Here is a 15,161-nt window from a genome sequence, read left to right as displayed (position 1 = left end):
AGGATTATGGCTTCATTAAATTTACTGAGGTATTTGGTTATCAAGGATAATGAACATGACAATCAAGTAAGTGAATTATTTGAAGAAACTGATTATAATCAAAGCATTATCTCAAATTTTCTTGATTTGTAGGTTACCTTAAGCCAGTGCTTAACAATTTAACTGCTACAAAGACTGAGAAGCGTGCCAAAAATTATTGACACCTGCAGTTAATTCCCAGAGGCATTCATCATGCTACGCCAAATTCCCCTTTTTCTCTTCTTGTTGTGCCTCTGCTCTCTTGCTGAAGGACTGGCTAGCCTTGTTGGGTAAATAAGCTTAGGACATTAGTTTCCTTATAGAGCTCATCATACATTGGGTATCTTGGTCCATTTCCTCCACATGTGGTTCATGATTTATATCTGAGCTATATGCATTGTAGTCATCTGGTATTTTGAAACAACCTTATCAGACATGACAAATTGAAGCATTTTCAGCACTGAAAGTGAATTTGTTAACAGCCCCTTTTGGATGATGTGTAGGAAGTAAACTTTTATTTTTTTTTTTAATAGCACTTCATTAGAAGTAGTCAATAAATAGAAAACTATTTGAGGAAGATTTGTCATACAGTAGAAGTATTGCTTTTTATCTTCTCTTTTGTACCAACCCTTTGTAATAATTGCTTTCCCTGTATTTGTCACCTCTATTAACTATAACCACTTGAATCATGTGATGTTAAACCTGTGTTTGAGTGATAGAAAGAGTGAAAGTAAATGGTTTTATGTAAAGATACCAAAGGGAGTTTTAAAAATTAAGTCAGGATTTGGGGCAAAGTATGTGGGCAAAGTACAGATCTGTAGATTAAGTTATTTGTTTGTCCCTCTCTGGCCAAAAATAGCTATTTGCTATCTTTGAGTATTGCTTATTTTGAGCCTGGTTCTTGTTTCAAAATTTATTGTGAAAAAATTGAAATATATAGCAAAACAGAAAGATATTTACAGTGATTTCCCTACCTCCTAGATCCTTGTTTCATCATGTACTCATCCCTGCATCCTCCATCCTTCCAGCCCTCTCAGTGCATTTTAAAGTAAGCTGTAGGCATCAACATACTTTGCCCCAAATATTTCAGTGCATGTTTCAGTAGAGTTAAATGTCAGTAGTTTTTCTTTTTTTTTTTTTTTTTGTCGGTTGTGGGGCTTAAACTCTGGGCGTGGGCACTGTCCCTGCGCTCTTCAGCTCAAGGCAAGAGCTCTACCGCTTAAACCACAGCGCCACTTCTAGTATTCTGTGGCTTATTGGAGATAAGAGTCTCACGGACTTTCCTGTCCAGGCTGGCTTTGAACCGAAATCCTCAGATCTCAGCCTCCTGAGTAGCTAGGATTACAGGCGTGAGCCACCAGTGCCCGGCTTGTCAGTAGTTTTTCTGAGTTAAAATTTATAGGGCTCGGCTGGGAAGGTGGCTCAGTGGTAGAGTGCTTGCCTTGCATGCATGAGGCCCTGGGTTCAATTCCTCAGCACCACATAAGCAGAAAAAGCCAGAAGTGGGCTGTGGCTCAAGTGGTAGAGCACTAGCCTTGGACTGAAGAGCTGAGGGACTGTGCCCAGGCCCAGAGTACAGGCCCCATGACTGGCCAAAAAAAAAAAATTTATAGGGCTGGGAAGGTGACTTAGTAGTAGAGTGCTTGCCTAGCATGCATGAAGCCCTGGGTTTGAAGCCTCAGTCACACATAAACAATGCTGTGGCTCAAGTGATAGAGCACTAGCCTTGAGCAAAAGAAGCTCAGGGACAGTGACCAGGCCTTGAGTTCAAGCCCCAGGACTGGCCCCCCCCAAAAAAAATTATATAAAATCAAGTGCAAAATTTAAAATGTATGTTCACTGAGTTTCCACAGATGAATAGGTTTATTCAGTATAGAACACTTCCATCCCACAGGAAGCCCCCTCACTCCCTCATCCAGTTAGTTCCAAAGGAACAGTTCCACCCCATCTCAGTGAAAGGTAACTGCTCTTCTGGCCAGGGGCTCATAATACTGAAGGGAGCGACTCTATTTTCCCTTTTCATCGATTAATGTAGGCATAAGAAGGAACACTGATTTTCAAAAGACCTAGAAAGTGGTAGAAAGACATGTCACCCTAGAGTGGCCAGAACTTTTGAAATCACAACTTAAACCCTGACTTCTCCAGGAGCTTGTAAAAACATAAAAGGGACAACGTAAGACTGAAGAGCAGAAGGGATTTGTGTTCTTGGGAAGGTGTTCTTAGGGTTAGACGTGGCTTTTACTTTTTTTAGTAATGAGAAAAGCAGTACTACATAAGACAGGATCTGATTTGCTTGACAATGTCAAGATGGATGTACTGGGTGCAAGTGTAGTGTCACACAGGGGGTAGCACGTTGGTCTGTGCTTGGAGAGGGAAGACCCGACAGTTGTAGCATTGTGTAATGTCTGCTTTGATGTCCACAAATAATGTGTCACTTCATTTGATGTGAAGGAAAAAAATACCTGTTTAATAGACACACCTTAAAAAATTGTTTTTGATATAGTAGGATTTTAAGTCGGTGTTCTAACACTGGAGTTACTCTCCTAGCCCTTAACTAAAGTTTTTGAATTGGTCTTATTTACCCCCCAAGCTGGTCTGGATTTAGGTCCTCCTGTTTATACTTCCCATAGAGCGGGAATGATAACTGTGTGACAGCTGGTTGTAGTTGGTTAAGATGGGACTTGTGAAGTTTGTTTTTTTTTTTTTTGCTAGGGTGGTCTTGACCCATGATCTTCCAACTCTTTTCCTCCCAGATAGGTAGGATTATACTAGTATGTCGATTTTTTGTTTTGGTTTTGTTTTTTTTGGTGCCTAGAGTGCCACTTCCGTCTTTTTCTAAGTTGTGTATTTAGATAAGAGTCTCATGGACTTTTCTGCTGGGGCTGGCTTTCAACCATGATCCTCAGATCTCAGCCTTTGAGTAGCTAGGATTACAGGTGTGAGACCACCTGGTATGTCTTTTTAATGGTTTTAAAATTATTTTCTAGGGCCAGCGGCAATGGCTTATGCCTGTAATATAGTTACTTGGAAGGTAGAGATCAGGGGATTTAGGTCTGCCCAGCCTGGGAATAAAGTTCACAAGATTTCATCTCAACCAATTGCTGTGTGTAGTAGTGCATGCCTGTCATCTCCAGCATAAGTAGAAGGATCACAGACTAGGCTGGCCTGAGCAGAAACAAGGCAAAAAGGAGCTGGAGGCATGGCTCAAATGGTAGAAAGCTTGCCTTGGGATCAATGAGTTTGATTCCCAGTACTGCTAGTGGGGGGGAGGGCAGGATTGGAGAATGAGAAGTTCTTAGGAATTAAATATTCCACATTTTGCCACATAAATCCTAAGAATTTCCACAGTATAAATAAGCAACAATTCTAGTCTATAGTAACAACTAACATCTTTGAGGTTGCATAAGACCCTTCCTGTCCATCATGAAAACATTTCTCCCAGGTACAATTAAAGTAGATCACTAATAAATGAGAGGCTATGGGTCATCAAAAAATGACAGTGTCCAGCTTGGCGTGAGGGTTCACACCTGTAATTCAGAGTTGAGGCTGTGGGCTCACTTAAGAATGCATGGTTATTAGCATGTACAAAGCCTTGGCTCAATCCATCTAGCAACAAGAAAGAAAAGAAAAGGAAGGAAGGAAAGAAAGAAAAAAAGGAAGGAAGGAAGGAAAGAAGGAAGGAAGGAGGAAGGAAGAGAGAGAGAAAGAGAGAAAAAGGAAAGGAAAAAAGAAAAAGGGAAGGAAGGAGAAAGTAAGTTAGTTCTGATTTTCTAAAAACTTTTGTGAAAAGAGGAAATTATTCCTTGGTGATGTTGAATTGTGGGGCATTTCATCCAAAGAGACTCCTACCAGTTCCTATTTTTGGCCAATTAAGTGTGCTGAAAAGATAACTAGCTAGTCAGATGAGCAGCTGAAAATTAGTACGGGGAACAGACCCATTCAAATAAAGAGACAATAAAATGGTTCATAATTGAATAATCATTTCTTTTCCTGCCAATTGAGTTACTGTCATCAGACTTACTCTTTTCCTAAGCCATTCATTTTCCTTGCTCTGCTATTTCATGCCTTTCTCTCCCTGCCTAAGTGAGAGGCACTTTCTCTACACTTAATTTTCATATAACTTTTCTTGAATCTTATCAACACACTCCATCTCTAATGTTAAAACCAACTTAGCTTTTATACCTGGTATTTTCCACTAATGGGTGTCTTTATAGTGTTTCAGTATTCTAATGCTCAGTCCATACTTGGTGTACTCCTTACCTGCTATCTTGTCTAAATGCTATCCTTTCTCATCAACCTGCTTGCCTGTTGTTTTTCCTACATAATTTCTAATTGGAATATGTACAGTGAAAGCAGGCTCAGTGACAACAATGAAATTGCAAAGACCACAGGAAGTATCAAGAATTCTTTAAAAAATAAACTAATGCATGCATGTTATTTTTTTCATGTAATGGAGAGAACTACAAATACCTTGCAATCAAACATATACATACAATTCTATATTATCCATTCTTCCCAAGAGCTGGACGTATAAGTTCTGAACTTATTTTAGCAATAAAATAAAGGAGCTGGAAAGGTGGCTCAGTGGTAGAGCACTTGCCTTGCATGCATGAGGCTCTGGGTTTGATTCCTCAGCACCACATAAGCAGAAAAAGCCAGAAGTGGCGCTGTGGCTCAAGTGGTAGAGCGCTAGCCTTGAGCTGAAGAGTTGAGGGACAGCGCCCAGGCCCAGAGTTCAAGACCTACGACCAGCAAAAAAAAATAAAGTAAAAATAAAATTCCTTTGTATGTATCTGCATAGCCATCACTTCAGGTTAACACAAGTTTTGAAATTACACACAGGAGAAGAACAGGGCAAGCTGGGTTTTGTTTCTGACTTTAAATCTGTCATTACAGTGGTGACTGTCCTTGCAAGGGTCTTATCTTTTTTGGTAATAAACTTCATTGTGGCTAGGAAATCCTACTGTTCTTTTTGTGAGACAGGCTTCAGTGAATCTTGAAATGTACAGTTCAGCCTTAGAATGGAAAACATTTCAAAATTTTTACATCTGAATCTAAATTAAGAGAAAGCATTTGTGAATATTTCCAAATTTTAATCCTGACAATGCTTTTCTAAAAAAATCTTATTTTTTTAGAAAGTTAAGATGAAAGAAATCTTTAAATGGTTTTCTTTATAATTTTTTAAAAGATCTTACCCTTAACATATGACAAAAGGAAAAGATTATTTCCACAGCTTCTTTACTCCTACATGATTCTAAAAATATAATTGTTCATTATATGAAAGATGTGTGGAATGATGCTGAATAGGATGTGTAACAAACTTTTGTTAGCCTAATTTTGGCACACATTTTTATTGAAGTTTTATGATTATAGACTGTAAATTAAGTAAGGCTTCAATATTTAAAGACTTTCTAGTTTCGTATTGTCCATTAAAATAGACAATAGTCATATGTGATCATTGAAATTTTAAACTGATTAAAAATTTTACAAATTACTCAGTTCTTTAGTGCCATTGGATGGTGTCATTTTAGAGCACTGTCCCTGAGTTCTGTGTTCAAGGCTAGCTCTCTACCACTCAAGCCACAGCTCTGCTTTCAGCTTTTTGGTAGTTAATGGGAGATGACTCTCGTGGACTTTCTTGCCTAGACTGGCTTTGAACCTCTATCCTCAGATCTCAGCATCCTAAGTAGCTAGGATTATAGACATAAATCATTGGCTCCTAGCTAGAAATTTACATTTTTAACTAAGACAGTGAAAGTTGAAAGCCTCCATATATTATATAGTCTTTTTATGAGTTATGTAATAAGTGAAAATATTAACTATATTTAGAGTAAAATAATGAAATGATACATATTAAAACTTGTGGGATGCACCTACATTGGTACTTAAGGAACAAAATACAGATTTTCCAATTTACTTACTATTTGCTTACCTTATACAGTGGGGATTTCACTGTTACATTTCCATAGTTGCAATGTATTCCAATCAATTGCATACCTCTATCCCTCTCCAATTTTTTCTTTATTATTATCTATTATTAGGAAATAATGGGTTTCATCCTGATATTTTCAGATAGGCATATAACTTTTGGCTACATATATAATTTTTTATATACAACTTTGATAGTATCCCCCCCCCCCCAATTACTGTGCCACTTCTCCTTCTCCTTGGTCCTCTTCTACTTCTTTGTGTGTCTGTGTGTGTTAATCTAGATTTCATACACGAGAAAATGGGAAATTTGTTTTTCTGATCTGGATTATAATGATCTGAAATTCCATTCCTTTTTCTAAAAGTTACATCATTGTGTTATTTTAGTTGATCCTGAGTAGTACTCAATTATGTAAGCATTAACTTTTTTTATCCATTTATCCATTGATGGGCACCTAAGCTGATTTTATAACTTGGTTATAGTGAATACTGCTGTCTTAAACATGAGGTTTCTCTACAGTAGCTGACATTGATGTTTTGGAGTTTGTACCCGGAAATACTATATAGCTGGATCAGTTGTTGTATATTCTTGATGGAGTGGTTATTTATTTATTGGTCTCTATCTTCTCTGGTTTCGGATTGAGGTTTGTCTTTCTTTTGTATGTTTTTGGGGTTTTTTTTGTTGGTCGTGGGGCCTGGGTGCTGTCCCTGAGCTCTTCAACTCGAGGTGAGTGCTCTACCACTTAAGCCACAATGCTACTTCATATTTTCTGGTGGTTTATTGGAGATAAGTCTCATGGACTTTGCTGCCCAGGCTGGCTTTGAACTAAGTTAGTTCCTCAGATCTCAGCTGGTGGCTCTCCTGTAATCCTAGCTGCTCTGGAGGCTGTATTATGTTTGGAATATACTTTTCCATCCTTTCAGTCTGTATGTATATTTGCCATTAAAGTGTTTCTTGAGACAGCAAACTGTCGGATATTGTTTTTTGATGTATTCAGGAAGTCTGTGTCTTTTATTTGATAAGTTAAGACTATTTTCATGTAGGTTTATTACTGAAATGTACTAATTTCTCCCTATTTATCTTGGAGGTTTGCTGGTTTACTAAGTTAATTATGTTTGTTTTTTCTTGCCATTTGTTATTCTAGTCTTCTAGTGAGATTTTTTTCCTCTACTCACTGTCTCTTTTTTCATCTTCTGTGTATACTGTTAAAGCATCTTCTTAGATGAAGTGTTTAGTTCATGTTTATCAAAGAAGGATTTTATTTTTATTTTAAAGGATGGTAGTCCTGATTGTCATTTTGTTCTAAAGCTCAAAGTATCATCATTCTCTGTTCTCCTGGCCTTAAGTGTTTTTACTGAGAGTTCATATATAATTGTGGTGAACTTTTTGTAAGTAACTTGGTACTTATTTTGTATTATACATTTTATGTTTTGTACTCTTGATATTTTATAATATGTGGAGAGGTTATTTTCTGGTGCTGTCTACTTTGGGTTATATTTGTCTCATATGCTTGGATATCCATTTCCCTGGATTTGGGAAATTTTCTGCTATACCTTCATTCAATAGGTTTTCTTTACTATTCCTTTGTATCTTAGCTCCCTTTTCTAAACCACAAATTTGTAGGTTTGATGCTTAATTGTGCCCCTAATAAAACAATGTGGGCTGAGTGCCAGTGGCTACATTTGCTTGGGCTAGTCTCAAAGTCCTCATCCTCCTGCCCTCCTGCCTCCACCTCCCAAATAGGTGGGATGGCAGGCCTGCACTGTCCCCAGCTGGCTTCTCTTGAGGGCTCAGTCCTCAATCCCTACAGTAGAAAAACAAAACGATTTAACACCAGCAAACCCAAAAGAAACTAGATATACAAAAAAAATACTAATACACCACGATAAACATAGAAAAGAAAAAGCAAAAGTCAGATGTCATGCTAGCTACTTGGAAGGCTGATTGGGAGAAGGATGTTTCCATGTTCTTAGATCTTTTTCTTTATACCTATATCATATTGTCTTGATTACTGTAGCTTTATTGTTTGGTTTCGGCATGGGGCATTAAGCTCAGGACCTCATGCATGGTAAGTACACATTCTGCCACTGAACTGTACTTCCTCTATAGTAGAGCATTGAAAATCAATACTTCTACTCTTCTCCTTTAGTACTGTAAATAATCTTGAAATCAAAGCTTCTCATATAAAATCATAAAAATAACCCTTAAGCTGTCCACGACAGATAAAGTCTACATTATCACTGGTCACCAAGAAAGTTCAAATCAGCTTTGTGTTATAAAACTTCCCATCAATAGGAAAAGCACCAGTCTGACTGCTAGATCTAGACCTGAAGTGTGGAAAGTATAATTAAAGTAATCATTTTGGGGATGGTTTATAGAAGGAAAATGTTTCAAACTGCATGAATTAATACCATGTAATTTTATGAACCTTGAAAAAATAAAGCTAACCCCCTATGGAACAGTAATGAACACAGTATCTGTGTATATATTTTGATATGGTATTTAAATATCCATGAAGAATTGAAACTTTTATACAACTACTTAATGATAAAAAAATCAAGACAAAAATACCTGCTACATGTAGTAATTATTTATTAAGTGAGAAAATGTCTTAAAAAGGAAGAAGCACATTTCTTGCTCTTTGTGTCTTCCACTGTCAGTGTGTGTTTAGAATAGTAGCCACCATTAGTGTTGGCTCAAATAACATTCTTTCATTAATTCTTCTGAACAGACTGGATTGTGGACAGAACTTGGAAACATTGAGAATAAATTTTTAAAGCCACTTCATACAGGACTTAATATGTCAAAAGCACATTATGAAGCAGAAATTAAAAACAGCCAAAAAAATACCCAAGGTTGGTCATTTTATTTTCAGATAGTGTTAAAATTTATTCAGATTTTATATAAAAATTTATATATAGTTGTATTCAAAATAAAAATCTATTACATGTTCAATTTATGCCAAATGAGTGTGGGACAGTGACAGCTACCATTTTATTTATAATTAAAGTAGAAGATCTGAAATACTGAAAATGAGTCAACAAAGATTTAAACCAAATTGATATGTATAGTTTCAAAGTGTCAAGTTCTTACACATTATAAAAAAGAATCTTGGACTCAGATTCCAGGATGACTTTTATAAAGTCAACTGTGTGCATATGTTCATGTAAGCATTATTTACTTGGAATTTTGTCTTTTTAAAAAAAATAGTATGGCTAGCCAGGCGCTGGTGGCTCACGCCTGTAATCCTAGCTACTCAGGAGGCTGAGATCTGAGGAGAGGATCATGGTTCAAAACCAGCCTGGGCAGGAAAGTTCAATAAACCAATAGAAAACCAGAAGTGGCGCTGTGGCTCAAGCGGTAGAGCGCTCTCCTTGAGCTGAAGAGCCCAGGGACAGCACCCAAGCCCAGAGTTCAAGCCCCATGACCGACCTCCTCCCCCCTAAAAAATTATGGCTATTATTTCCAATTATGTACTTAAGGGAAAAATTTCCTACACATACCAAAATGCTGTTTATCTAAAGAATTCACAAGTTGCAGAATTGATGTATTTAATTTTGTTTATAGTATGACTTAAATTCTTGAGCTGTTAATATGATTCAATAATTTTAAAAAACACAATTTTAAAGTTAGTGAATGATCACAATAGCTTATCAAATCTATTATGAGAATCTGCGAGTTGTTTTAATGGTTAATGTTACATTTTTTTCTTCTACAGCAGTCCAGAAATCTCAGAATTTTTGTTCTGTAACTGTAAGTGGAGAAGAGATTCCTAATATGCCTCCTGAAATGCAGCTTAAGGTGATCTAGTTTGTTTTGTTGTTGTTGTTTTAGCTATATCCAGCTTAAAGGCTTTTGTTTTATTTTAAAGGCAGTATTAACACTGACACAGTAGCATAAGCCTGTAGCCCCAGCCCTTGGGAGGCTAAGGCAGGAGGATCATAAGTTTAAGGCTAGCCTGGATTACAAAATCAGACCGTCTTGAAATAACTAGGCAATAGTGACTGTAATTTTTTTTGGCATTGCAGGTCCTCCATTCAGCTCTTTTCACATTTGATTTGATTGAAAGTGTTCTGGCTCGGGTAGAAGAACTTATTGAAATGAAAACAAAGTCTACCTCCGAAGATGTTGGAATAAAATAAAAGTTCTATTTACTAAATAAAAACTACTAAAATACAGTATTTTCCATATGCCTTATTTAGTACTGTAACAACAAATTTCCTAAGAAAAATGTCCTGGTAGGAAAAATTCAGCTTTTCTCACTTGTCAGTTTCTATAACAACAGCAATATTCTTTGGTCTTAAAAAGCTAAAATGCTTTTGCAAATCCTATAGAAATTAGCAATTTTGTGTTATAATTTCATAAATTATAATTGAAATGTTTTATTCATAGACTTGTATGTTTATAAAAACTGGACACTGTTGGGTGCTCTGTAACATTTTAGAACTCTTTTTAAGCAGGGGTGGGGAATGAAATCATTTGGCACATAAGGGGACAGGCATATAGGCTTTTTTTGTTGGCTGCCATGGCCCATCTGCCTGTATTGCTGATTTTGTATGGTCCTCAAACAACGCTATTAATATCCAAATGGCCGCTGGCAGAAAAAAAGGTTCTCCACCTCAATTAATGTCCTATTGTATATCACACTACTGTAAAAGGATAGAAGTTTTAAGTTCATGTCAGTTAACTAGTTTTCTTCCTTTCCATATCTTTGGATAAGTCTTAAGGAATAGAGTCCCATTACCACCTCTCTAGAAGTTGCAATATGTAAGTACCTGCAAAGGTTAGCTTTAGAGTACTGGCTACCATTGTGGAAAACTGTTTCTTTAGTCCAGGCAACTAATTAGAAAATGCTGTATTTTTATTTCCTGATAAATATGCAAAGATCCAACTGAATTTGTAGCATTAAGAAACTACATGATCATATGCACATAGCTTTTGACCTTTTCTGCTTGTCCTAGACATATACTAGTTATTTAAAATAAGGGAAACCATGGGACCTATGTTTCTTTGGGCCTGATGTACTTCACTTAATATAATTGGTTTTCTAAGTCTTTCATTTCCTAACAAATGGGGCAATATCATTCTTTCTGATGGATGCACGGAATTCCATTGTATATATAAACCACATTTTCTTGATCCATTTATCTGAGGGGCATCTAGGTTGGTTCCATATCTTAGCTATGGTAATTAATGCTGCAATAAACATAGTTGTGCTGATAGCTTTAGTATAGTCTTGTTTGTGGTCAATATGGGTAAATGCCCAAAAGTAGGACTGCTGGGTCATAGAGGAGCTTTATGCAGAGTTTTCTGAGGAACCTCCATACTGCTTTCCAAAGTGGCTGAACAAGTTTACACTTCCACCAACAATAACAATACAGTAGGGTTTCTGCTATATGTCTAGAACAAGCAGAAAAGGTCAAAAGCTATGTACATATGACCACATAAGATGATGCTAAGCGAAATGAACACCAAGATAGGGACACAAGTGGTTTTATCTTTCTTGCTGTTGTTTTTTATGTAGTTATAATGGACTATGTGATTTTTTTTGTTTCTTTTGTATGTTCTTCCCCCATGGTATAACCCCCGTTTTCACTGTAATTGATTCTGGTGCCCTGCATCTTGTATATATATTTTTCTAATTTGGGGAGGGGAAAGGAAATAACAAAATACTGAAATAATGATACAGGTTGACCCATTGTAACAATGAGATGTACAAGACGCTATGTTGAAAATGAACTTTATGCTTTGGGTGGAGGGAGGAGGAGTTGGAGAGGTGGAGAGGGAAGGTATGGTAGGGGAAAAACAAAGGAGGGGGTAACAATGCTCCATAAGAAACAGACTCATTACCTTACTCATGTAACTGTAACCCCTCTGTACAGTATTTTTTTGTTGTTGTTGTTGGTCGTGGGGCTTGAACTCTGGGCCTGGGCACTGTCCCTCAGCTCTTCAGCTCAAGGCGAGCGCTCTACCACTTAAGCTACAGCGCCACTTCTGGTTTTCTGGTGGTTTATTGGAGATAGGAGTCTCACGGTCTCTCCTGCCCGGGCTGGCTTTGAACCGCGATCCTCAGATCTCAGCCTCCTGAGTAGCTAGGATTACAGGCGTGAGCCACCAGCGCCCAGCTGTACAGTATTTTTACAATAAAAATATATACAAAAAAAAAAAGAAAGGGCTGGGAAGGTGGCTCAGTGGTAGAGCGCTTGCCTTGCATGCATGAAGCCCTGGGTTCAATTGCTCAGCACCACATAAGCACAAAGAAAAAAAGCCGGAAGTGGCACTGTGGCTCAAGTGGTAGAGCGCTAGCCTAGAGCTGAAGAGCTGAGGGACAGCGCCCAGGCCCAGAGTTCAGGCCCCACGACCGGACCCCTCCCCCCCCCCAAATAAAAAAAGGAAAGAAAGAAACTAAATGAGCTGGGTGCTGGTGGCTCACGCCTGTAATCCTAGCTACTCAGGAGGCTGAGACCTGAGGGTCTCGGTTAAAAGCCATCCCGGGCAGGAAAGTCTGTGAGACTGTTATCTCCAATAAACCACCAGAAAACCAGAAGTGGCGCTGTGACTCAAGTGGTAGAGCACTAGCCTTGAGCTGAAGAGCTGAGGAACAGCACCCAGGCCTAGAGTTTAGTTCAAGCCCCGACTGACCTCCTCCCCCCCAAAAATAAAGAAGCTACATGAATTTTATATGCATGTACCAATTATTTTCTTTTCTCCCTTTTTTATTTTTTCTGTGTTGGAGAGTGTGCTAGGCAAGTGCTATTCTCCCCCAGTTCCTGTACCAATTATTTTCTAAATATTAAAAGAATTACCAGACAGAACTCCTAAAATCACTTTTACTTGTACACGTTATTTAATATAAACATTTTAAACACATATCTGAACAATAATAACAGACAACTTTAATATTTTTCCAAAAGAAAACATTTATAATTGGGCTAATTGAATCACTAACATTTAGTTTGGGCTAATTGAATCGCTACTCAGTTTTATCTTTTGAAGTGTTTTCCAAACAGGGCTTTGCTCTATGATGTAAGCTTTAGTTGTTATCATTCTATAGCAGATGGTGTCTATATTTGGTTTAGAGGTAGTCTATAAGAAGATATAAACAGAGCATTATTCACAGAAACATTTTTTTTCAGAATCACATTAAAAAAAACCTTTATTCAGCAAATATCTCTTTGATGTCTATATGCTAAGAAGTATGTGTATGCTAGAGTATGGAGAGGAAAACACCTGTTCTCCATCTTCAAGGAATTTCAAACATGTAAGCCAAAAAGGTAGAATGGCATTCTAAATGCTTCAATAGGACATGTTCCAAGGGTAGAATAAAGAACACCTAACTCTGCCTAGGAGAGTTGGGGTGTCTGGACACAAAGGAAGATAAGCCTGAATAAAAAGTCAACAACTAGTGAAGAACATTCCATAAAATGTTTATGCCCAGATGGCTCATGACTGCAATCTGAGCAATGTTTATACTTCAGAATTTGAAGGAGAAGGGCCAGCACAATCATGTAATTGGTGAAAGTTCTTTTGGTCACAAGCAAATGGATAGCTAAATTAAGAACTCTTGAGAGATTGAGTTCAGGCTTGAGAGCGTTCAATGCATAAAACATAACTTCTCTGGAGTAAACAGAAACAGGATATTTGACAATCCTGCTAAGAGTTTATACATCTTGAAGTAAGAAACAAATATTTGTGTATGAATGACTTTTCCCCAGTGACTTACCTTAGCTATAGTACACATAATATTAATAGCATTTACTATGTTGTGTGCTGGAAGGATCCGTAAGTTACTTCCCAGGAATCTGAAAAAAAATTGTTATACAGATCATTTTTCTTTTAAAAACATTTTTATTAGTTGTATGTTTAATCATTCATGCCCTGCATTATGCTTTAGTGGATCTGAGATGTCTATGGCGCTTAAATGACAGAAAAAGTATTCATTTCATTTGGTCTTAACAGGAGAGGCCCATAAATCAACATGAACTCTAGCCATCCTGATTCACAGAATAACTATGTTTCATTAAATATGAAAACTTATATTATGTTTACCTTCTAGCAAAATAAAACCTAAAATAATTGAAAACAGAAATAACATAATATGAAAAATAAGTCCATAGTGCTATTCTTCCCTACCTCTGCTGAATCCTGAACATCAGTTCCCATTCCTTAGGCCCATGGAGTGTAGCAGACAGAACCAAAAAACTATTTCGGTGAAGACTAATAAACTTCTCAATTTTGTTTAGAAATATTTCTTCAGCTGACATAATACATTCATTAGCATCCATCAATAAAAATGCAATTCCTAGGAAAGGTAGATGTAATATAAAGTCAGTTTGTCATATAAAGAAAATTTTCTTAACCCAACAAAGTCAATAAAAATATAACAAAAAAGTATCCAGACCCTAAACTCAAAGGAGTAAAAATTACTATCATAATTCTTATACAAGTAAACAACTTAGGTAGTCCTCTGAAATGTCTAGCAAAGAATGACTTATTCTAAGTATTTAAGGGAAGCCCATGTTGGTCAGTTATTAGTTTTTTTTTTCTCAGACTAAGGCACTAGCCACATGAAAGTAATGCCTAACTTTAGTATCAAGACTGTGTTTTATGTGTATGTGTGTGTGTGTGTCTGTGTGTGTGTGTGTGTGTGTTCCTGTAGGGGGGCATGAACTCAGGGCCTGGGCACTGTCCCTTAGCTCTTTTATGCAAGGCTGGCACTGTACCACTTGAGCCACAGTTCCACTTCTGGCTTTTTTTTCTGGAGTCTCACAGACTTTCCTGCTCAGCCTGGCTTTGAACTATCATCCTTAGATCTTATCATCCTAAGTAGCTAAGAATATAGGCATGAGCTACATGTCTGGCTGCAAAAATTGCTGGATCAAAGGAATTTTCCTCCTTTTTCTAGCTTAAGAAGTATATTCTTAGAAACAGACTGGAATGGACTTGGAAGGTGGCTCAGTGGTAGAGCGCTTGCCTTGAATGCCAGAGGCCCTGGGTTCGATTCCTCAGCACCACATAAGCAAAAAAAGAAAAAAGCCGGAAGTGGTGCTGTGGCTCAAGTGGTAGAGCGCTAGCCTTGAGCTGAAGAGCTGAAGGACAGTGCCCAGGCCGAGTTCAGGCCCCAAGACCGGACACCCCCACCCCAAAAAAAGAGACTGGAATTTGAGGATATGGTATTTGACCAGGGATTGTTTCTCAAAATGAAAATATTTTT

The 15,161-nt window shown here is 37.5% G+C and overlaps 2 protein-coding genes across 2 annotated transcripts in view; one reads left to right on the top strand and one right to left on the bottom strand.

Annotated features, from left to right (window-relative positions):
* Glmn (glomulin, FKBP associated protein) overlaps positions 1-11,809 on the top strand; it is a 33,039-nt gene extending 21,230 nt beyond the window's left edge. The window contains exons 16-19 of the mRNA XM_070007652.1: positions 3-66; positions 8,679-8,802; positions 9,666-9,748; positions 9,976-11,809. Of these exons, the coding sequence (XP_069863753.1) occupies positions 3-66; positions 8,679-8,802; positions 9,666-9,748; positions 9,976-10,089 (385 nt within the window). The 3' untranslated portion in view covers positions 10,090-11,809. The remainder of the gene's footprint in view (positions 1-2; positions 67-8,678; positions 8,803-9,665; positions 9,749-9,975) is intronic.
* A 989-nt stretch (positions 11,810-12,798) lies between these two features.
* CUNH1orf146 (chromosome unknown C1orf146 homolog) overlaps positions 12,799-15,161 on the bottom strand; it is a 40,465-nt gene continuing 38,102 nt past the window's right edge. Inside the window, exons 5-7 of the mRNA XM_070007122.1 lie at positions 14,081-14,249; positions 13,671-13,749; positions 12,799-13,033 (exon numbers count right to left, since the gene is read on the bottom strand). Coding sequence (XP_069863223.1) covers positions 12,899-13,033; positions 13,671-13,749; positions 14,081-14,249 — 383 coding nt within the window. The 3' untranslated portion in view covers positions 12,799-12,898. The remainder of the gene's footprint in view (positions 13,034-13,670; positions 13,750-14,080; positions 14,250-15,161) is intronic.

The sequence above is a fragment of the Dipodomys merriami genome, unplaced genomic scaffold (assembly GCF_024711535.1).
Source record: "Dipodomys merriami isolate MVZ:Mamm:240054 unplaced genomic scaffold, mDipMer1.0.p SCAF_7, whole genome shotgun sequence".
Classification (NCBI taxonomy): domain Eukaryota; kingdom Metazoa; phylum Chordata; class Mammalia; order Rodentia; family Heteromyidae; genus Dipodomys; species Dipodomys merriami.
The sequence above is the reverse complement of the archived record's forward strand: the minus strand, read 5'-3'. Positions and strand labels throughout refer to the sequence as shown.